The sequence below is a fragment of the Empidonax traillii genome, unplaced genomic scaffold (genome assembly GCF_003031625.1).
Source record: "Empidonax traillii isolate 1590-97213 ecotype Southwest subspecies unplaced genomic scaffold, ASM303162v1 scaffold1004:size452305, whole genome shotgun sequence".
NCBI classification, from domain to species: domain Eukaryota; kingdom Metazoa; phylum Chordata; class Aves; order Passeriformes; family Tyrannidae; genus Empidonax; species Empidonax traillii.
The window spans coordinates 24,552-46,555 of record NW_020956197.1 but is presented as its reverse complement, the minus strand read 5'-3'; the positions used below and the strand labels follow the sequence as shown (position 1 = coordinate 46,555).

Below are 22,004 nucleotides of genomic sequence, written 5' to 3'. Positions count from 1 at the left end.
CCATAATAACAAAGTACAGGGAGCTGACACATCCCTCAAACTCCTAAGACTCATTTCAGGCTCTTCCCACCACCGACAGCCTCCTCCCCTGGAGCAGACTGCAAACATTTTGGGAGCTTGGGGCTCTCTGGAAAATGTTCCTCTGTTTGTGTAATGCTCAGTATCCATGACCACTAGTTAATTAAGAGCTTTTTGGCTTTTTAATGTTAATTTTAAGAACAGGGACTGAGCCACAGCTAGAGGGAGGGGAAGAAAACAAAACAGTTAATTAGTTCCATAAATATTAACACAACTGATTGCCACGATCTGGCAGAAGGCGCTCACAACATGGAAATGCTCTGTCTCCAGAAGGGAACTCAAAGCACTGGATATACTGCAAGTTTCAGAGACTCATTTACCTCTTTTAAATTAATTGCAGTGACTTTAATTAAAGTGGAGCTTCCTACAGCTGTTCTCAGAGCACAGATAAATTGTTACAGCAACTTTAAGCAGCGTGGATTTTTTACTTCTTTTTTTTTTTTTTTAAGTTATTACTATTAAGGGACCAATGCTTTTAGCCTTCAGTAGGATTCTCACTCCAAGTTCTCCCAGGAGCTGCTCCCACAGCAGGTCACTGTTCTCTGTTCCAAGCAGTCCCCACTGCTACAGAACTTGGCCACTCTGACTCCTGAATCCCACTGACTTTAATCCTCTGGACCAAAGGAACAGAAACACCCTCCGGCTTAAAGGTGAGTTGTTGAAAACTACGGAATCTGTCTGAGGCGCCCTCTAGACTGAGGTTGTGTGACCTCACTGGAGAGGTTTCCCCTACCACAAACCACTATCACAGCTCCTTTCAAACACAGGGCAGTTTTGTAACAGCCTGTTGGAAATCTCTCAAACACCAAATCTGCCCATAAAAGGTGATCTGGCATTGACAAGATAAGATGCAGTCAAAAAAAAAAAAACAAACAGATTTTAGTTAAAAAGCAAGGGAAAAGGAACATAAACTGCTACCTAAAGCCATTCACCCAGACATGGTAAACTGCCACCTGTCACTTTATCGAGCTGCCAGGATGGCCAACCTTGGGCCTGGGGCAGAGGGTAAAGAACATCCCTTTGCCTCTTTAATCTCTGCCTAGCATTTTCCCTTCCCTGGGAGTTTTTCCTTTCTTGTAAATGCTGTTACTGGAGGTTCCAAGCACTTTCACACACAGTGTCAGAGGCAACACCAGCTCATGGAGGGAAATTTGCTCTTTGAGCCAAGACCTGCATGCCCAGTCCTGGGACACATCCTTGACCTGTGCAGGTGACACAAAGGAAGACAGACATCCTGCAGGAGGTACAGGGGTGGAGGGGAGGGAGGGGGGGAGCTAAAGCAAGAATTCCCAGCTCAAATGCAAAGCTGCTCCTCCCAGATCCACGTCCCAATCAGGTTATTTTCAAAGACGTTCAAATGGTTTCAGTGCAACAGCACCAAGGGCTCCGCCAACAAGGCTACCTGCAACACAGTGAGTGAATGGCCAGCACAAGCAGATTCAAAAATTCCCTGAGGATGCATTAAGAGAAAGTAGCAAATGCTTAGAACTCACATTCAGAAAGGGTGCATCCATTAAAACAAACAGAATTTTTTTGTTTGTTTTTTAAATCCTTCAATTGTTAAACACCCCATTATGCCAGCAGGGTGAAAAAAAAACCCAAAATGCAAACAAAGAGGAAGGTGATCAGGGATGAGGACTGAAGAGGAGTAGCCATAATATTTAAGGCAATAAACAAGCAGAAATCCAATGAACAGACAGGAATAAATTACAGGACACAGAGATTTGCATCCTGTCAAGAGCTCCTGAAGAGTCAAGGGGGCCTGGCCGTGCCTGCAATTCTGCCAGCAACACCAAAGGGGTTGCTGCAGGGGTAACCACCAGACCAGACACTGCAGGAACAGCAGTTGTCAGAGGGGTCTCACAGGGACTCTGGTACATCGCCCATAAAAAAATAAAAAAAAGGAAAACAAACCCCCAAAAACAGGACAGCAAATCATATTGCATGAAGTTAATGCAGGACCACGATCCCAACCAACCACAGCTTCTCTGCTTCTCTTTGAGGCTACAAAAAGAGGAAAGGAATTGGACAAGTGGGTGCAGAGCTCAAGCAGAAGGAAGCAGATAATGTGACAGACCCAGCAAATATGGAACTTCTGAGCAGAAGCTGAGGTGCAGAGCAGAAGGGCACAGTCAGTGACGCTGCAGAGGGAGGCTTGGCAACAAAGGGAACTCAGACAGGACCTCAGAAATGGGGAAAGCAAGGCTGTGCACAGCCTGCAGGCTCTAGAAATTCACTGCTGTCAGATTCCTGCCCGGTCTGATTTTATTCTCTCCTATCTCCACATCTCTTCAGGAGGAGAAGGGAATTCCTCGTCAGATGCTCAATGATTTCACTGCTCTGCTCCCCTCTGTGCCCCTGGCAGAGGATCCCATGCCACAAGACAGTCCTGGACTTCAGAGCACAACCTCTGTCCAGGATGACATCCTACATGACTCCATGCCCCACACTTTGACCAGAGGCAGGAAATGGTTTTAATCCACGTTTCACATTTTCCTGGCTCACCAGTGGCGCAGGAGGAGATGAAGAATCTGCAGGAAAAGCAACTCCGGCCACAAACTCAAATCAGGACGAAAAGCTAGGGTTTTGCAAGCAATTATGAACTTGCTGCTGTTGCACTTCTGCTTTCTCAACAGCACAGCTTGTCACAGTTCCCTTCTGGAGTAGCTGAAAATAAAGCAGGAAGCTACCAGTCCAGTTGTTCATATCATTCCACAGCTGGTTCATCATCCACTCCAAAAAAAGAGACTTTCACAGGCAACTGGTTTGCCAGAGCCATGCTTGAACAGGCCCTTGCTTCCGTGAGCAAACACTGAGGAAGGAAAGCTAAAGCAAACAAACAAACAAAAAGCAGCAGCAGCCCTCCATATGACAGGCCATTATTTCTGACTTGCTAGGAAACATTTAATTCCCACGCCACAGAGGCTCACCCAGATGAGATTTATTCACTCCCATGAGTCACAGAGGTCCCTGCACGGATTAGATTATGGCAAAGCCTTTGGTTTATGTTACGTCAGTGGCTAAGTAAACTACACTGACAGGAAACAATCACCGGGCAAGCAACTCACGGACTGAACTCCAGCCTTCACAGGGATGGCACTGGCTTTTGTTACCTGTGTGTGTGTGTGTGTGGAAATCATCTGGAATTTGGCATTAAGACGAGCCAGTGGTTACAGACAAAAAGCAGAGCAGGGGAAAGAAGTGGCAGCAGGTCTGTTTCACAGCACGACACAGCTCAGAGCTCCGGTATTAAAATACTTTCCATTTTAGACCACTGGCTTTTTATGTAACACAAGACTCACCTACAATGAATTCCACTTCGGTGACACTTTTTTGTCACAGTTCCATCCTCTCCTTCTCTTGCCACAAGGATTACTGATGCCAGAACAGCCTGAGCTGGTACCTCGCCCTAATAAGCACACTGAATCAGCCTTGTGTCCAAGGGGAACAACAGACCATTACCATGAGTAGCAGATACATCCACAGGGCACCCTGGATTCACCAGCAGTCCCCAGTAAAACCAGGCCTTCAGCTGGCAAGAACCAACACACCCAGTTTACCCTCCCAGAACAAGAGGCCTCTTTTCATCTCCTTTCAGCACCAGCACACACAACCACTCGAGTTAAGCGAGATGCTAACCCTGTCAGAGACTCTGAACTTTCCAGCTTACACATCCTGTGTTTGCCCCTGTTCCCTCAGAATAACCACAGCCATGGATTTATTTTCAGGGCACAACAATGCTCTCCACATCATTCTCTTTTCTTCCCATTCCCCAGCAGCCAGTTTGCTTTTCTGGTCACTGTTGAGCTCCTTGCTGACATCTTCTAAAACCTGATCCTGTTTCAAGCTCTTCCTCAGCCTAAATTTTATTTGGAAGAGAGTCACAGCACCGGGCCAGATCGAAACAGGTAACACACAGATATCGGTAGTCTTGGACAATGTGAATAAATCTTGGATAACGCGAGGCACACGCACAGAGGGAGGACAAACATACCTGCTTTCTAAACTGCCACATAACATCCTTGGAAGGAAAAAAAAAAAAAAAAAATCTTCTCTAGCTATGAAAAGCACAGGAGATAGAGTGAGCCCACCTACAGTCTGCCAAGTTGACCTTCTCAGAGCTTGAAAAGCAAGTGGGAGAGAAGCACGCTTTTGTCTTGCTATTAAATCTTAAAATAGCAACGTGTAGGAGAACCCTACCCTCCTGCCCTGTGCACTCAGCTGAAGGGGAAGGGAAGAACGGGGTGGAGGAAGGGCTGGAGTCAAGCTGAATTTCCTGCTGAACAGGGTCTGAGCTGACCAGAGATGCCAGGAGACAAAGGATGTCTGCTTAGAATCTCTTTTCTAACTCCAGGCTGTCTGCCATTGTATGCACAGCCTAGTTACAGTTCACTGAATTAACACAAAAAATTGAATTGATTTCCATAATGAAAAAGCCTCTACATGGCTCCAGAGCGAGACAAGAAGAAAGGGCACGACAGCTCCGGGAGGATGTAAAAAAAATAATAATCAAATAACTTTTTGCCTGTTGAACTGCAGTTTTGAGCCCCCAAATGAACAGCTATTTTTAGCTGATCATCTGGAAATCGAGAGGGAATACAAAGCATCAGGGTCAGCATCACTGTCTGCAGGAAGCCAGCAACATAGCCTGGAGAGAGGCAGTCAGGCACCACACATCTGCATCATCAGCACTGCACAGGGACCAGCAGCACGGCTCTATTTATAACCCAGACATGTGCAGCTGGAGCCTGCAATGAAGGGCTGGGATTGCAGGCTGCCAGCCCTCAACAACACACTGTCTGATTTAATTAAAGATGATGGCAAAGTGCACATGCACACACACAGATGCATACGTGTCCTTTTCCCAGGAGAGTTACCAACAGCGAGCTCGCTGTTTGGAAAACAACGCGTTTTCACCAAGGTTCCCGTGCAGGCAGCAGGCAAATGTGTCCTCACACAACCCCTCCACTTCCTCACACTGCTCTGTGACCAAATGTGACTGATAGGCAGCTCACCACTGCTCAGGTAACCCACTAGCCCTTGCGTGGCTGAAAAGGAAAACAAAGTCACTGCAGTATTTATCTGCACGAAGAGAAGAAATTCATTTAGCTTGCAAGGACACCCTCTGCATCAGGGACAGTTTGCTGTGCCACCAGGTTCCATTCAGAGGTGAAACCTGCTTTCAGATACAAAGCTCCGCCTGTCAGTGAGCAGTTAAAGGCAGCATTTCCTTGCTGTGGGGCTAGAAATCAAAAAACTCCATCATCTCCTGCCTGTTCCTGCTCTCAATTCCCAAACTCCTTGCGAGCTGGACTTTCCTGCTGTGAGTCCCTGAGCCAGGGAGCAACAGGAGCAGAGGACTTGCTGCAGTCAGGCTGCAGTGGGTATGGCACTGTTGGTACACAACGAGCAACTTGCTGACAAAACACTGGGTTAGGAATGGCAGCTGCTGGTGAGGCAAAAGCAGCCACGAAGGAAGCCCCGAGACCAGGTCACAGCCTGGGCCCTGCTGTCCTCTCAACCCCTGAGAGTCTCTGGCTGCATGAGGACATCCCACAGATAGTGTGAAGCTAGTTCCCCATCTAGGGATCAACAAGCACATCTGTGCCGTTCTGCCTCCACCCAAACAAAACCAAACCTCTTTTAAAGGCCCTCGCAGGAACACGGGAAGGGATGGGTGGGTTGTACTTCCCTGGGTTTGTTCTGACAAGTCAAACATAGTCCCTGGTGTCTTTGCTCACAACCTTGTGTGGCACTCATTCAAAACACAACAAACCTGTCCTGGAGGAAACGATGCTCCTGGAGTCCAAGTCGAGCTTCTTGACCAGGGTATCAGGGTCAATCTTCAGCCCAGAAAAGACACCAGAAGATGACAGGTCCCAGTCCTTACCCAAAAGAAACATTAAGCAGGAATCAGTATAACCACCACCAGGCTACATTTAGTTAAAAAAAAAAAAAAAAAACAAAAAGTCAAACCCAGCACCATCCATAAGGGGACAATGGCTGGGAGAAGGTGTCTCTCCTGAGCAGGCAGAGGTAGGTAGGTAAGTCACCCCATTGGCCTGCTCTTCCCCCCCCCCCCCATCCACAGGCTCTTCCACACAGAAGAAAGTTTCACAAAGTCATATTTTGGACTGTTCTATTCCTAACAGATTTCTGCTTCAACCCAACCTCGCCTCACTCGAGTGCATCCAGGAGAGCTCTCCCAGGAGAGCTGCGAACAGCATCCTTAGGAAACGGCAGATTTATTACAGGTACTGAACAATACAGATAAGCAACAAATGAGCAGATTAGGGGATTAAAGCCTAAAGCAATGGACATTAAGCAGATTCAGTGACTACCAGCAACTCACCAGATCTTTGGCATCATGCTTTAAGCATGCAACGCCTCTAAGTCCTAAGCTCTGCAGTAGCTACTCTGGCTGGATTAGAAGAATTTATTACTTTAGCCAGCAGTATCTACCAGCACTGACACATAACTTCATGGTGGTATAAACCCAGCTATATTTGGCCCAGGTGATTCCTCCTCCCCTTCACAAGGAAAGCTTAGGCATGTAAAAAACATTTACTGCTGTTGTGTTCTCGCTGTGAGGGGGCTGGGGAAGGCACCCAGCTTTAATCTCAAGTGTGTACTCATAACACAGCTGGGGAAACCACACGCTGTCTGCATCTCCTACACGACTGTGTGTGCAAACTGACAGCTCCTCTCCACCTCCCCTAACCTAAAATCAAAGAGAACCACTGCAAAATGAGTCAGGCAGCCTCTTCTCTCACCCCCTTCTCTCCCTACACTTGCTGGCAATGGTCCTCACTGCTGCATCCAAGCTACCCCCACTTGCTGCAACGCAGCGCAGGCACCCTGTCTGTCCCCAGCAGCAGCAGGAGCAGTGCTGCCACCCCCCGACATCTGTCACCACCCTGCGTGGGCTCTCTGCGAGCCCGGGGACCGCAGCTCTGCTGCGGGGCGGTGATGCCCTCCCCAGGGCAGCACGCTGGGCCTCCCACGGTACCCGGGCAGGGCGCGGTGCTGGAGCGCTCCCGGGGCTCCCTCGCTCGGGGGGAGCAGCAGCAGCAGCAGCTGCCCGGCAGCACCGAGCCCGAGCCCGCGGGAGCGGCACCGAGGCTCCGGCAGGCCTTCCCTAAAGCAGGCCCGGCCCGGCCCGGCCCGGCCTGCGCGCCCCTCGCCGCCCACCACCGGCGCCTCCCCGCGGGGCACCCACGGGCACCGCGCTCGGGGCAGCCCCGGGGAGCCGCAGGGGCCGAGCGGGGCTGCGGGGCCGGCCCTTTCAGCGGGAGCGGGGCCGGGGGTGTCACTGCGGGGCCCGCGTGTGCCCGCCCGCGGTACCTTCCCGGGGCCGGGGCCGGGGCTGGGGAGCGGCAGCGGCGGCGGGTCCCGGGCGGGCCCGGCCCGGGGGGCGGTGCGGTGCAGCCGCGGGCGCTTCACCTTCCCCACCATGGCCGAGAGGAGCGGGAAGGGGCGGCCCGGCCTGAGCCGCGCCCGGGGCCGCCCCCGCCGGGGCGGGACCTTCCGGCCGCACCGCCCGCCCCCCGGGCCCGGGCCCGGCCGCCCGGCTGTGCCCCTCGCTGCCTGCCCTGCACGGGGGAAGCGCCCCGGGGCGCCCTCCCCACCCCGCTCCGAGCTGTGTCTCCCTGGACCTGGCACTGGGACACGGGAGCGCACAGCTGGCGGTGACAGTCCTTGTGCATGCCAAGAAAATGTGGGGAGAGGCCCTTGGGAAGGTGCTGGGAAAGATCACAGAATATCCTGGGTTGGAAGGGACCATCAGTATCGTTGAGTCCAGCCTCTCGTTCCCCAGTCTATACACACAGACAGGTTTGCCCCATCTCAGGGGCAGAATCTGGTGTAGCCCTTGTTAAACTTCATACATTTGCATACACAGGTACCTGGTCACAGCCAAGTGTACCTCTGTGCAAATACTACAAGGTTGAAAATACAAAATACTGCTGAGGGTGGAGATCCCACAGACGCCTGAATACGTTCTTTCAGCTGGGGTATGCGACTGGGGCACACCTGGGAATCATGGAATTACATAATGGTTGAAAGAGACCTTAAAGATTATCTTGTTCCACTCCCCTGCCACTGAGCCACGGAGTCCCATCCAGCCTGGCCTGTAACACTTCCAGGGATGGGGCATCCACCAGATGTAATGTTTGTTAGGGATAGAAAGATTTAATGTTCATCAGGAATAGAAAATAACAACAGGAAAACCTCTTTGCTGTAGGCTGGATGAGCATCATTTAGGAGCAAAGGCCCAAAATAACATCACTGATCACCAAAAACAGTGACTCTGGGGAACAGCCACTCCGAGAATACCCAGCCGGATGCCCAACTTCTCACCCCAGCTGCTTGAATGTATCCTGCAAAAGCCACAGCAGTCCTGCAGACAGTGGTGGGGGGAAACACAATCCACTCTAGTAAAAATAAAAAGAGGAACCAATAAAAATAAAGGCAGCTGAAAGAAAATAGAAGGAGGAATGTTTAACAGCTTAAAATGCTTACAGACGGGCTGGAGAGTGTAAACGCAGTGACCAAGCCCATGTCCCCAGAGGGTGCCCACCTCCTTCAGCTGCAGCATGAGAGCATGAGGAACAGCTGGGAGGAACTGGGATATACCAGCAAGCTTCAGCTTTGGCTACAAGGACCAGTGGTACACCCGCTCTGCTCCCGCTGCTCCGACTCCAGGGGCTCCCAGCCCTCCCACCCTTAACCTTTGGTCAGCTGGTACGGAGTGGTTGGACAAACTCTATGAAATAACTGAGGAGGACAGAGCAGCTCGTCAAGGGCCTCACGCAATACAAAAGCAAAATTACAGCTCGTCTCACTCAACCACACTTCCTTCCCTCAGATCTGCAACCTCCACCACTGGCAGGAAGCCCCACCAGCCTTCCCGGCTTCATCCGCCCCAGCCCACCCACTCCTGGCCCGGAGGCTGCTCTGCAGCGTCCAGCTGCAGCCACCCAAGCTGGGCTGAGCACCCCAGCTCGCAGCTGGCTCATCATCAGGCTCCATCCTCACCATATCCTGCATCAGCAGCTCCAGCGCTCCCATCCCACATCCAGCACTGCTGTGATGCTTTCCTGCCACACCTGGCTGTGGAGAAACCAAGCCAGAGCTCTGCTGTCTTCTTTAATAAAAGCACAAACCCACAGAGCATCCATCAGGGCACAGAAGGTTTTTGCTGGCACTGCAGTGTCTTTGCTTGCTGCAGAAATAAACCCAGCTCTGTAGCTGTAACACAGCAGAGGGTGAACAGCACCAGGGTCTTACAATGCCTCAGGTCTCCCTGCCCGTGGCGGGGGTTTGGAATGAGACGGTCTGTAAGGTCCCTTCCAACCCAAACCCGTCTGTGATTCCATGATAATGCGACACGGTGAGTCAACAACAGCTTGCTTGGAAGGGAAACCTACAAAGTAATTAGCAAAGCCTCACATTAAAAATAATTTAAAAAAACTACAATCCTGTATGTTTTCTAAATGACTTTAATAACTTTTATTGTAGTGCCTTGAAGAGGTTAAGAGAAAGTTGGCAGTAGCTGGTTCCTCTCTGCTCAGGGACGAGCTGTTGTGATTGCTTGGGAAGGAGTTATTGCAGCCGGCACAAGAAAACTTGGTGGCTGCTTAAAAAAAGTTCCCCATGCAGCCCTGAGCTTTGCCACAGCGAGGACGGTGCCTGCATCCTCTGCCGTGCAAGGAGACCTCGCTACCCCAGCACAGACATTTCAGAGCCCAACCCAGAGCCTGAGGGGAGCCAGAGGCTCCTCTCCACACCCAAGGGCTGTCAATAGCTCTCAAAAGAGCGAGTTTCCCCCTCTACCAGCTTTGTGTGCCCACTGGGGTCCCCAGCAGCACTGTGAGAGGTGAAAAGAGGGCAGAAAAGGGGGGGGTTTGGGTGGGCCCCTTTCCCAGGTGCAGTGGGAGGACTGCAAACCCCCTGGGTAGCCTGGGGAGTTGAGCCCCAGCCCCACAAGGCAAGGTGCTGTGGGTTTGACCGCTATGAGTGGGACAGGCTGGGTTTTGGGGGGAACACACCCTCTCACAGTTACCACTCCGACTTCCTCCTTCCTCCAGCAAGACAGAAATAGGAAGGAAAGGTTGGGGTACGTCGCAGAGCTCCGGATGCCTGGCTGCTTTTCCCAACCAAGCTTGAAAGAGTGAGACCATCCTCATCCCAGCCCAGGGACGGGAAAGAGGTGAAGGCTGGATGCCAGGTGAGTACAGCATCTCTGTTACCTATGCTTCTGTTCCCTCTTTCTGGGGGGCGAAGGCAGCCAGGCAACAAAGGGGTTTTGTAGCTCTGTTGTTTCCAGGCAATTGTTTCCTAATTCCATATCTAACTTTTGGCCACTCGAGTTCAGTGGGGGTTGGTGCGGTGTCCCTCCTGCAGGTGGGTCAGTCTGTGCAGCCTTTGCGAAGGCAGCTTGCCTAGCCTGTAGTGGTTTTGCTTTTGAAGAGGTAGCATTGAGCCTGGAACTGCAGGTGGCAGGATGTCAGACCCCAAAAAACCCTTTCCTGGCCACCTCAGGGGCTCAGAAAGCAGAGCAGGGAGGGTGCCATGTGCTCCTCCCACACCCTTACACATGGCACTGGGGAGAGTGGCATGGGTTGTGTGCCCACCTGCAGCACCAGGGCTGGGGGCTGTGCCAGTCCCCCTCCTGGGACCCTCCTCTTCCTCATAGGGTCTCACTCACTGCCTGCAGGATGTGCTAGGAAAGAGGGAGCTGAGGTGGGGGCATGGCGTGAGCGTGGCAGGGATGGCAGCCTGGAGGGGGCTCAGCACGGTGTCACCGCCCATTGCAGGGCCCTTCCTGGTTGTCCCTGCACCCCTGTGGGCCTGGGGGAACAGCTGGGGGAGGGAGTGAGAGCCTTGCTCTTCTCCTCCGTATCTCTGTGCGCTGCGCACATCAAATACTGCTCAGCCGAGTGGCCCCGGGGAGAGCAGCTTCTCCCCGACATCTCAGTGGCTCCTGGATGCAGATGGAATGTGGGGCACATCCCAGATGCCAGGGAAAAGCAGCCTGGCCCTCGTTTTTGATGCTTTTCCCAGCGTCACAGCCACAGCTCCCAGCCTGCTGGCAGGTGAGAAGCAAAGATGTGAACACGTGCAGTGCCCTCGTGCCCTGGGGCCAGCACGGACACTGGAACGTGGCTGCTGCAAGGTGTGGGGACGCCCTACGTGGTGCTTTTTGCTGTCACAGATGTCACATCCTGCTTCACACGGAGGTTTTGCACTGTTCTGTCCCCATTCTGGTGCTTCAAGGAGTGCTTTCAGCGTGCTGGAGAGCGTGGTGCCCCTGGGCTACCCAGGGCAGGACAATCAGCTGGCAGCTCTTTCCCACCCACGCAGGGTTTTGACCTAGGGAGACCCAGCAGCACAAATCCCCTCTTTCCCTCACCCCCAGGGCAGGGCCACAGGCACCCAGGGATCTTGGTGTTCAGAGCCAAGGGACACCACAGACTAGTTAGGGACTTGGTGCACGTGGGAGAGAGCTCACCCCACAGATCTGTCCTCTGCAGGCACTGGAGCTGCTGGAATAACACATTTCCTATAATAGGACACAGGAATATATATATTCTTTTTATATATTCAAAATACATTAGTATATTTTTATTTTTTATATTTGCCCTGTAATTTATATGTATTATATATACATATATATAAACATGTAAAAATACATATAAACACACACTGGGTGTGATACTCTGCATGGACTGAGGAAGTCCTGTGTACAGCCACGTGCTTTGGTGGGATTTATCCCCATTACACAACCCAGTGATGAAAGAAAGGGCCCAAAATCAAGTGACATCCACACTCCCGTTCTCACTTGGCTCATTTCCCCTCTGTGCTTGGGGTCTGGGATTGCCTGGTTTGGAGGGGTGGGAAGGAGCAGCAGTGCTGGGTGTGGTACCCAGCATCCCTGTACAGCATGGTGGTGATGCAGCACCAGTGATGCCTGGAGGAAGTGCCCAGGAGCACTGGCACTGGTGGCTCCTTATTGATACAGGTGGACGGTGCAAACACCCCAGGAGTCCTGCCAGGATGGCGGGCACGAGCTGTGTGTCCTCCTGTTTTGCAGGAGAACAGATGTTTAGCAAAGCACTGCTGGGGAGTTGTGGCTAACAGACTCACCTCTGCTGCTGAACACTCGTTTTATTTATAGCAACAAGATCGCTGCTATCATCAACACTTCCCCTTCAGCCCTATTTATAAATCCCAGCTTGCTCTTCATCCCAGCAGCATCCCCCAGCATGTTCCAGCTCTGAGCCCTGCCCACATGCAGGACAGCACCCAGCTTTTAGCTCATGTGCCTTCCCTGAGGCCTTAGTCACATCTTCAGGCTCACAGACCCTTGGAGGGCATTTTGCCCTAAGAGAGACGCTCCGCTGGTGGAATATCCCGGTGGCTCCTGCAAAAGTCTCCCGCTGAAGCAGAGCCCTGATCCTGACCCACCCGAGACATCTGGGAGAAGATCAGAGCCCAGGGCCGAGGAGGACCCTGGTCCTGAGGTCAGGCTTCTTCCCCCGATGCCACCATGCAGCCCTGGCCAGGAGGCAGAGCCTGGTGCCAACGTGTCCTGCCCTCAGATGGGGTGCTCGATCTCAGCAGCCCCGGCTCCCAACCCCGGCACGAGGGTGGTTGTAAAGCTCTGCAGTTCTGCTCCTTCACACCAGCGCAGCAGGATGGACTATGTGCACCCCTCTGCTTGCCTGAGTTTATGGAACAGAAGGGGAAGAAAAACCCCAACATCACAGGCAGAGCACACCCAGGAGATGAGAGCCGGGACAGGCGGTGACTGCGCAAGTCTGGGATGAGCCGGAGGGATGGTTAAGGGGGTTGGAGGAAACGCTGCTGAGGCCCGTGCTGGGGCCCTGCTGGTGCAGAGTCAGACCAAAAACCTGCTTTGCACTCCTCTCAACGCTGTAAAGAGGCAGACAAAGGCAGAAGGCCCTATCTGTTCTCTTGGAAAGTAACCCTACGTCATGTATGCACTCCCCCACCCACACACCAGGGCGTCATTTCCCTCCATGGCAGAACAGAAGAAGTGCTGAGCTTCCTGCCCCTGCTCTCTCCTAGCATCTGGGTGTGCTTCATGATCTTGTGACAAGGGCAAGAAACCACTTTGGTGATGGAAAAGGCACCCAAATCCAGCCCATGACATGAACCCTGCATTACAACACTTGAGAGCAGCCAGCACTGGGCGTGTATTGAGGTTCCCACTTCGTTTGCTGGGTTTGGGAGGTTTTTTTATCCTGTTTTAATTGGAAACTTGCTCTATTTTATGAGATTGGGCCTGTAAGCAGGAAACTCCAACCTCCAGCAAGAATGAGGAGCTCACAGAGCTCTATTCCATCTCTGCCCCACACCTTGGCATGGCAGCAGGAATTAAACATTTGGAAACACTGGGCAGGTGGAATAGCAGAAGCTCATTAAATCTGTGAGTTTTGTCCCCACAGCCTGTGTGGGAACTTCTGGCCTGTAGCAGAACTGGAGCCTAATGAGGCACATTTGGGGTGTCAATCACCAGGTGCTACAGGAAACAAGGGTGGAAGCCACTTTTCCCTCCTACAACCTCAAACTGTGCTGGCAGAATTTGGAGGTGACAGAAATGTGTTGGGACAGCTAAGCAGTGTTACCCACCAACTTGCCTAGACCTTCTCTCTGCACTAGGGAGTAAACCAGACATTCTTTCAAGGCTGACCAGTGTTCTCCTGAGCTTGTCTGGTATCTTACAGAGGCTAATGAGCCAAGACAGGTCATCCTGACATCTCAGAAGGGGATCTGGGCAGCCTTACTTACTCACATGTCTCAGTGCTTTTTGGAGGTTTCCCTTGTTTTCTCATTTCCGTGTCACCCTGTGCTGTTCACTGGGCAAGCTCACAGGAGGGGGTGATGGCAGGAGTTGAGGAGTGGTTATTTTCTTGCTCGGGGCAGCATCAGAGCTATTTTGAAACCGATGCCCTGGTTTCCAGACACTGTGTCTAATACTGCTAAAAAGGGTGACATTTGTTGTTCCTCGTGCTCTCTTTAGTCCTTTTTCTTCTCCAAACAAATTCCTCTTTTCTCACTTCCCCATGTGCATCCATGTTGCAAGGCCACTGCACTGTTACAGTAATGGCAGAGAGAGGCCAATGATTCACACATGAGTGCTCACCAGGAGGAACCTGGCAACACCCCTCCTGGCTGCTGCAAAAATTAACCCTGGCCTGGACAGAACCAGGACAGGTCAGCACACCAGCAAGGCTGGACCACATCACACAGTGTGAGCCAGCCTCTCCACTTGCCCAGGAGATGGGCCTGTGCTGGAGAACCCATCCCTGGAGCACATGCCAGGTGGTCAGAGGAATGCTTTCTGCCTTGCAGAAGATGCTGCGTGCCCGCTGCCTCCAGCTGCCAGCAGTGATGGGGGTGCTGCTGCTGGTGACCACAGGTGAGCCCCACCTGCCTTCCCCCAGTGAGATGGGGGGGAACCCACATGCTGCCCAACAGCAGTGGGAACGTGGCACTGAGAGATGTGCAAGGTGCCCCCCGTGTCAAGGCTGTCTTCTCTCCATTTCAGCCTTTTCCATGGAGTGCCCCAAGATCAAGGTGGGGACGTGCAGGGACTGCATCTGGTCTGGCCCTGGCTGTGCCTGGTGCAAGAAGATGGTAGGTCTGTGTAGCCTGTCAAGATGTGACCCCCCCTCAGCAGTCAGCTAACAGGCAGCAGGATGGTCACCCTGCCTGCCTGGCTCTGCCTGGCTGCACTGTGGGAGCGTTTCATGTCCTGTGTGGTTGATGAGGCCAGGAGGGACCTGACAGGCACAACCTTTCCCCATCAATACCCATCAAAGCTTACCTTTTCTCCACCAATACCCTGGAGATGCTACTTGGAGGCTGGGTCATCTCGAAACACGCCTGTTCACCCCCTGCTCCCCTGATTTTTTCCCCCCCTGACATTGCCACACACAGAATTTCACCAAAGCCGGCGAGCCGGACTCGGTCCGCTGCGACACCATCGAGCAGCTGGAGCAGAGGGGGTGCCCACGTGGTGAAATTGAGTTCCCAGTCAACGACATCACGAGAACACAGGACAGTCCCTTAAGCAACGATGTGCAGCTGACTCCCCAGGAGGTGCGCCTGAAGCTGAGGATAGGTACGCTCCGCCTGGCATCCCCGACACCCTTGGGCTGTCCGGTGTGCCCAACACCCTTCCACTCGCCCCCAGGCTCAGCTGGGACACAGCCAGACGTTGCAGCCCACAATTTCCACCCCTTTTCTTCCCAAAGAGGGGAGGGGTGGGTGATGGCACGAGGTGGCACAACACGGCAGCTGACCCCGGCATCCCTGTCCCGCAGGCCAGCCCGCTGTGTTCGAGGCAAAGTTCCGCCGTGCCATGGGGTATCCCATTGATCTCTACTACCTCATGGACCTCTCCTACTCCATGCTGGATGACCTGCAGAAGGTGAAGAAGCTGGGAGGGGAGCTGCTCAGAGCGCTGGAGAGCACCACCCCTTCTCGACGCATTGGTGAGCCTGTCTCTGGTCCGGCACAGCTTGTTTGCTGCTGGGAAGAGCTGCAGGGCTGGAGGGGGATGAGGGCAGTGGGCAGTGGATGTCCTCTGCCCAGCTGAAGAGTGTGCCAGGGCAAGGGACATGGGCATGTATGCCGCGGCCAGCAGATTGTCCGTGCCCTGTTTCCTCTCCCTGAAACTGCAGTCTGGCTGCCGTAGGGTTTGGCTCCTTCGTGGACAAGACGGTGCTGCCCTTTGTCAACACGCACCCTGAGAAGCTGCAGAACCCCTGCCCCAACAAGGACAAGCAGTGCCAGCCTCCCTTCGCCTTCAAGCACATCCTCTCACTGACCGACAACGCCCAGCAGTTTGAGAGCGAAGTGGGCAAGCAGTTCATCTCGGGGAACCTGGACGCCCCAGAGGGGGGGCTGGATGCCATGATGCAGGCAGCGGTGTGTGGGGTGAGTCCTTGCGGCCGCCCCGCTCACCCACGGGGGCTGTGACCCACACACACACACACACAGGCCGGCTCTCAGCAGGCGGCTCTGCCCCTCTCCGGGTGGGGCAGGACAAGAGAGCATCTTAGCCCGGAGCCTCCCGACCCTCATCTCCTGTTACCCACCTTTCCCCTGCACCCTGCCCCGAGCCGGGGCTGACACGAGACCTTGGCAAGGGCCACGCCGTGCCCACAGGCACTGTAATCCCAGCCCCACTCAGGGCCAGGGGCCGTTCTCTGTGCCACTCGCAGGACCTGATAGGCTGGCGCAACGTGACCCGCCTGCTGGTGTATGCCACTGATGACGGCTTCCACTTCGCTGGGGATGGCAAGCTGGCAGGCATCCTGACCCCCAACGATGGCCAGTGCCACTTGGAGGACAACATGTACAAGAGGAGCAACGAGTTCGTAAGTACCCGGGGGGGGCCGCTCAGCATTTCCACACCCTCAGCCTTTTCTTCTCCCAGGCAGAAGGAAAATTGTCATGTAAAAAAAAAAAAACTGTTGCAGAGGCCAATAATCACCATAATCACCATAATTTGGGCTGCCATACCCAAGCTGTCCGCTCTTCTGCTGGTGGGGGGGATCGTGCTGAGTCTGGTATCCCTCTGCCCACCCAGGACTACCCGTCTGTTGGCCAGCTGGTCCAGAAACTTGCTGAAAACAACATTCAGCCCATCTTTGCCGTCACCAGTAGGATGGTGGATGTTTACAAGGTAAGGATATTTCAGATGGTCCAAGTGCCTCCACTCCCTTCCCAGCAGGACTGGCACAGCTGTGTGTGTCCTCCTGCCACTGCCTCCTGCTCCGCTGTCACGTGGCAGGCAGTGCTCACCTCTTTGCTCTCCACCGGCAGAAACTCAGTGAGATGATCCCGAAGTCGGCAGTGGGAGAGCTGAATGAGGACTCCAGCAACATCATCGAACTCATCCAGGTGGCCTACAACGTAAGTGCTGGAGTTCCCACCTCTCCAATAATACCACCTGCATTTCCAGAACCACTCCAGGCAGCTGAGATCCCGGCCTGGGGTGCTCCCTGCCCCTTTTCTCTGGGCTGGAGGGAACCCTGACCTGCAACCCCACACACCCTTGCTCTGCTCTCCTCTTGGCCTGATGGCACTTTCCCCATCATTTTCCCACAGAACCTGTCCTCGCAGATCATCCTGGACCATTCCACTCTGCCAGATGTCCTGGATGTCAAATACGACTCCAAATGCAGTGATAACCAGGACACCACGGATGGAGAAAGAGGGCAGTGTAACAATGTCAAGATCAATGATGAGGTATGTGCTCTTGTACTAGGAGCACCCCACAGCTTGCACAGTTCCTGATGCCCTTCCTGTTTAATGACAGGAACACTGGATGCTCTTCCAGGCTTTCTGTCTTCTTTATTTTAATGCCAAGACTGTCCAAAATGCTGTGCGATGGGGGGGATCCTCCATGCTGGATGTGCGTGTCCTCAGCCCAGGGCTGATACCACCCTCTGATAGCTGGGCTTCTGGCCCTTCTCTGTCTCATTCTGCACTTTCTAGGTCACCTTCAAAGTGAAGGTCACAGCCAAGGAGTGCATCCAAGGCCAGTCCTTCACCATCCGGCCCTTGGGCTTCACAGACACCCTCACTGTCCACGTGGACAGCAACTGTGAGTGCCGCTGTGACGAGCAGCCCAACCCGGCTGCCTGCAGAGGGCAGGGCAGCATTGTCTGTGGGATCTGCAGGTATGTGCGCCACCCAAAACACTATTTCAAATGCTGCCAGATCCGGGGAGCTGCTGGGAGGGCGATGCTGGGCCGAGCCAGGGCCTGGGCTCTGCAGCTTCGCACGTTTTTTTTTTTCATTTGGAGAAGTCGATACACGCATTCCCCTTGGAACTGTCCCCTGCATTCACAGAGGCAGGGGACACGGTGAGCTGCCTCTTCTGTTGGTGGAGCCCAGGCTGCTTTCCCAAGGACCTCCACGCATCCAGTTACGCAACCATCCATCTCAATATCAAAGCATCCACCAACCTACCAACTGAGCAGACACAGGTTTCTGTAGAAATCTCTCAAAATCACACTTCTGGTCTTCAGTTCACTTAAGGCTTTAAGTGTAATTATTGCTTCATGGCCCCTCAGTGACAGGGAGAGGAAAAGCCTGGGTTTCCTCAGGAAATACTCAGATCTCTTTGGCAAGGTTTGGAAATTATAACAATAATTTTGGGCAACCATTTGGTGTTGTGGATACGATGGGGGGGGGGGAGGGGAAACAGCATTTCTGAGGTTTCCTCCCAGTCAACCACCTGCTGCAGCATGGAACTAGCACCAACATGCTAACCAGCGCCGGTTTTCTGTGGGGCTGTCCCCGATTTGCTCTGCCGTGGCTGAGGTCTGGGCCCCACGGCATTTCGCGTGGCCGCAGAGCCGAGCTCACCCCTCCTGTTTTTTTGCGGCAGCTGCAACCCGGGCTACACGGGGAAGAACTGCGAGTGCGACACCAAAGGCAGGAGCAGCAAGGAGCTGGAGAGCAGCTGCCGCAAGGACAACAGCTCGCTGATCTGCTCGGGGCTGGGGGACTGCGTGTGCGGGCAGTGCCTCTGCCACACCGGCGACGTGGCCGGCAAGGAGATCTACGGCACCTACTGCCAGTGCGACAACGTGGACTGCGAGTTCTACAACGGCTTCCCCTGCGGCGGACCAGGTGATGCGCTGCTGAGGAGAATCAAATGCCCGGGGAGGTGCTGACTTTTCACGTCACGACCCGAGGGGGTGGGTTGGGGGATGCCGGGTCCCGCCGCGCCAGCCCGGAGGATGCTCCTTGAGCATCCCGCGGAGGGTGGGCGGCACGGCGAGCGCAGGGCGGGTGATGCTCTCCAGGCGCGGGCAGAGGGCGGACGGTCACCCGGGCGGCTGCAGGATCTGAAAAGTCTTCCCAATAACCCCCCCAGAGCGCGGGAAATGCGACTGCGGGCAGTGCATCTGCGCGCCTGGCTACGAGGGCAGCGCCTGCCAGTGCCGGCAGTCGACAGACGGCTGCCTGAACGCCCGCAAGAACCTGTGCAGCCTCCGCGGGACCTGCCTCTGCAACCGCTGCCAGTGCCGGGGCGACTACCAGCCCCCCTTCTGCCAGGAGTGCCCCGGCTGCCCCTCACCCTGTGGCAGATACGTGTGAGTGACGCGCACGGAGAGGGCACGGGGGCAGCAGGGACCCCCTCATATCCCAGGCAGGCGCAGGCAAGCCCTGCCTGTTCCCGGGCAGAGCCCAGCTGCGGCCAAAGCCGGGGGAGTGCGTCTCTGCCCCTGCAGACGGGAGCTGTGGCTGCTTGTTTTGCAGCGCCTGTGAGGAGTGCAGGACCTCCGGGACCGGCCCCTTCGCGAAGAACTGCTCCAAGGCCTGCCCCATCATCCACAAGTCCGACAAGCCGATCGAGGGCAGCAGGAAATGCAGGGAGAAGGACTCCCAGAACTGCTGGATCTCTTTCCAGATGTTCCAGGAGGATGGTGAGGACATATACACCGTCTACGTCGAACCTGAAAAAGGTACTCCATCCCCCGTTTTCCCTGCCCTGCCGCGGCGGCCTCAGCTGCTTTGCCGAGAGCTGCAACCCGACACGGTCTGCCTGCCCCACAGAGTGCCCGGAGCCTCCCAACATCGCTCTGATTGTGGGCGGCACCATCGCTGCCGTGGTCCTCATTGGCCTGGTGATCCTGCTCATCTGGCGGTGCCTGACAGAGCTGTTGGACCGCCGGGAGTACCGCCGGTTTGAGAAGGAGAAGTCCAAAGCCAAGTGGAATGATGTAAGGGAGCCCATCTGTGGCAGTGGGGTGTGCTGGGATGGTCACGTACCCCTGGGGTGGGGACAGGAGGAGGGGACGTCCTTCCCAGAGGTAGCCAGGTAGACCTGAGCCCTCCCCACTGGCCCGTTGTGCGGCCCAGCTGGAGTTTGGAGGGGGCTAAACAGCCTGTGGGCTCTTCTGCCAGTGCTGCCTGTGCTGCTGGCATTGGAAGGGGTTGGGCAGGTACCACAGCACAAACACAAGCCTCTGACTTCTCTCCCTCCAGGCTGATAACCCCCTCTTCAGGAGTGCCACCACCACTGTTGTCAACCCCAGGTTTAACGAATGAGGCGATGGCTGGCAGCGCTGGGACCCACTGTTAAATAAGGAAATGCCAAGTTAAAGAAACCTCAAACTAAGGAAATCTTGAACTAAGGCCCCCACCTCCTCTTCTTTATCCTCGTGGTTTGTTCCCTTCTCCCGTGGCAGGTGCTGGCTGAGGGACTGCATCGTGCCAGTATCCTGGCCTAGTGCTCGACGGTTGGGTTGGTGGGGATGGGGGAAGGGAACAGACACAGCTTTGCTGTGGATGGGACTGCAGAGCAGGCCTCACCATGGGAATGTGCAGCAGCTCCTGGACTGGACACTGACTGTCTCACCTCCTGATGCTAACTTTGCCTTCTGCCAGGAGCCCCAAAGCCAGCAGAGCTCACAGAGTGCTTCCAGCTCCGAGTTTGAGCTGGGATTTCAATACTGCCACCACGCCTCTTCTGCTCCAGCAGGATCTGCTCCTAGGCTGCTCCATGCCCTCCCCTGCTGAACTGGTCTCCACCACTATGCACTGGCTTCCAAAGAACTCCCTGCTGCGTAGGAAGTGGAGGGTCCTCCAGGCTGGCAATCCGCTCTGGAGGTTGCAGCAATGGGATGTGCCCTAAGGGCTAGTGGGCACCTGTACCTGGGGATGGAGAGCAGCTGGGGAGCGTGCACTGAATCTTCTTCCCAAATCATCAACTGTTTCGTGGTGTCACTCCTCTCAGACCTACCTCAGGCTAGGTTCTGCTTGGGCTCCTGCATGCCTGGCTTACCTCCATCATGCCTTGAAGTCCTCCTCACAGCAAGGAGGCAAAAGAGCCACCGTTTGATCTATGAAACTTCGGCACTGAGCAGCTGAAAAATTCCCTGCAGGTTGGAGATCAGACACAGCTTCTTCCACCACCCCTCAGGGAGTGATCTCCCTGCTCTGCGAGCCCATCAGGCATACCAAGAGCCAGCTCACCACTTATCCCAACCACCCACAGCAGCCAATTGCCCTTACATTGTGGGGTCGCTCCTGTGAAACAGCGGTACAGTTCCTTATTTGCTTTCAGTTTGGGATTAATTTGCATATGGTTGTCTTGTGTCGCATCTTCATTTGCTCTCTGAATGGGGTTTAACGTGAATAAAGATTTAATATATAAAGTAAATACATCTGTCCTGCTAAGAATTAAGTGCAAGGGCAGCAGCTGAAGTGTTCACTGGAGAAACTACAGCCACACCCTGTCATTGCTGCTGCCATCTCCCGTAGGTACAGTGCCTGGGAAAGATGCTGGCCAGAGAAACAACCTGTCCTCTACACTAATTTGCCATCTATGCCCTGAAAGGGGCTCCCTTGCAAGCCAAAACCGACTCGCTGAACGATGCAGAGCAGTTCTTTGTCCCTGCTCACCTGCTGGCAGCTGTACGTAAACCACCTCAATCAAACAAGAGTGGCTGTGCTGCCTCAGATCACGGGTTAATTTTGGCCATTTTGTTGTTGTTCAGCAGTGACTGTGAGAGTCTAGGGCAAGGTAAGAAGAAGGAAAGTATGTCTGATACCCCTTCCAGCAGGATCCCAGCCTGCTGCTATTTTTGGCTTGAGGACCCCCAAGACGTCAGCTTGATTTTGGTAAGAGCAACAGTCTGCAGTGTGGGCTGGCACACGATCAGGTCACAGAACCACGGAATCACTGAGGCTGGGAAAAGTGGTCGTCGAGTCTAACTGTTCACCCAGCACTGCAAGGTCCACCAGTAAACCACCTCCCTAAGCACCACATCTACACACCACAGCACTGGAGGGATGGGGCAGATACACACCTGAGCCCCTGGAGAGGCTCCCTGGGCACTCTGTGCCCTGATGGGCTCCTCTCACCTGGG

General features: G+C 54.2%; 2 protein-coding genes across 2 annotated transcripts in view; one reads left to right on the top strand and one right to left on the bottom strand.

Annotated features, from left to right (window-relative positions):
- Window positions 1–7,565, bottom strand: part of FAM207A (family with sequence similarity 207 member A) — a 33,096-nt gene extending 25,531 nt beyond the window's left edge. The window contains exons 1-2 of the mRNA XM_027904024.1: window positions 7,423–7,565; window positions 5,855–5,963 (exon numbers count right to left, since the gene is read on the bottom strand). Coding sequence (XP_027759825.1) covers window positions 5,855–5,963; window positions 7,423–7,533 — 220 coding nt within the window. The 5' untranslated portion in view covers window positions 7,534–7,565. The remainder of the gene's footprint in view (window positions 1–5,854; window positions 5,964–7,422) is intronic.
- Window positions 7,566–10,186: 2,621 nt separating this feature from the next.
- Window positions 10,187–21,099, top strand: ITGB2 (integrin subunit beta 2). Its single transcript, XM_027904030.1, has 16 exons — window positions 10,187–10,306; window positions 14,458–14,524; window positions 14,654–14,742; window positions 15,046–15,229; window positions 15,432–15,602; window positions 15,806–16,047; window positions 16,335–16,490; window positions 16,703–16,798; window positions 16,939–17,028; window positions 17,224–17,364; window positions 17,614–17,798; window positions 18,512–18,756; window positions 19,004–19,223; window positions 19,390–19,595; window positions 19,687–19,853; window positions 20,119–21,099. Exons 2-16 carry the CDS (start codon window positions 14,461–14,463, stop codon window positions 20,179–20,181), a joined length of 2,319 nt encoding a protein of 772 aa, XP_027759831.1. The 5' UTR covers window positions 10,187–10,306; window positions 14,458–14,460; the 3' UTR covers window positions 20,182–21,099.
- Window positions 21,100–22,004: the final 905 nt, after the last annotated feature.

What these genes read in the sequence shown, in the direction of transcription:
- ITGB2 (XM_027904030.1), top strand. Translation starts at nt 14,461, where the DNA reads ATGCTGCGTGCCCGCTGCCTCCAGCTGCCAGCAGTGATGGGGGTGCTG. An exon ending in CACCCCTTCTCGACGCATTG is followed by an intron (nt 15,603 to 15,805) that starts GTGAGCCTGTCT and finishes TGGCTGCCGTAG; the next exon opens with GGTTTGGCTCCTTCGTGGAC. An exon ending in TGCAGGCAGCGGTGTGTGGG is followed by an intron (nt 16,048 to 16,334) that starts GTGAGTCCTTGC and finishes TGCCACTCGCAG; the next exon opens with GACCTGATAGGCTGGCGCAA.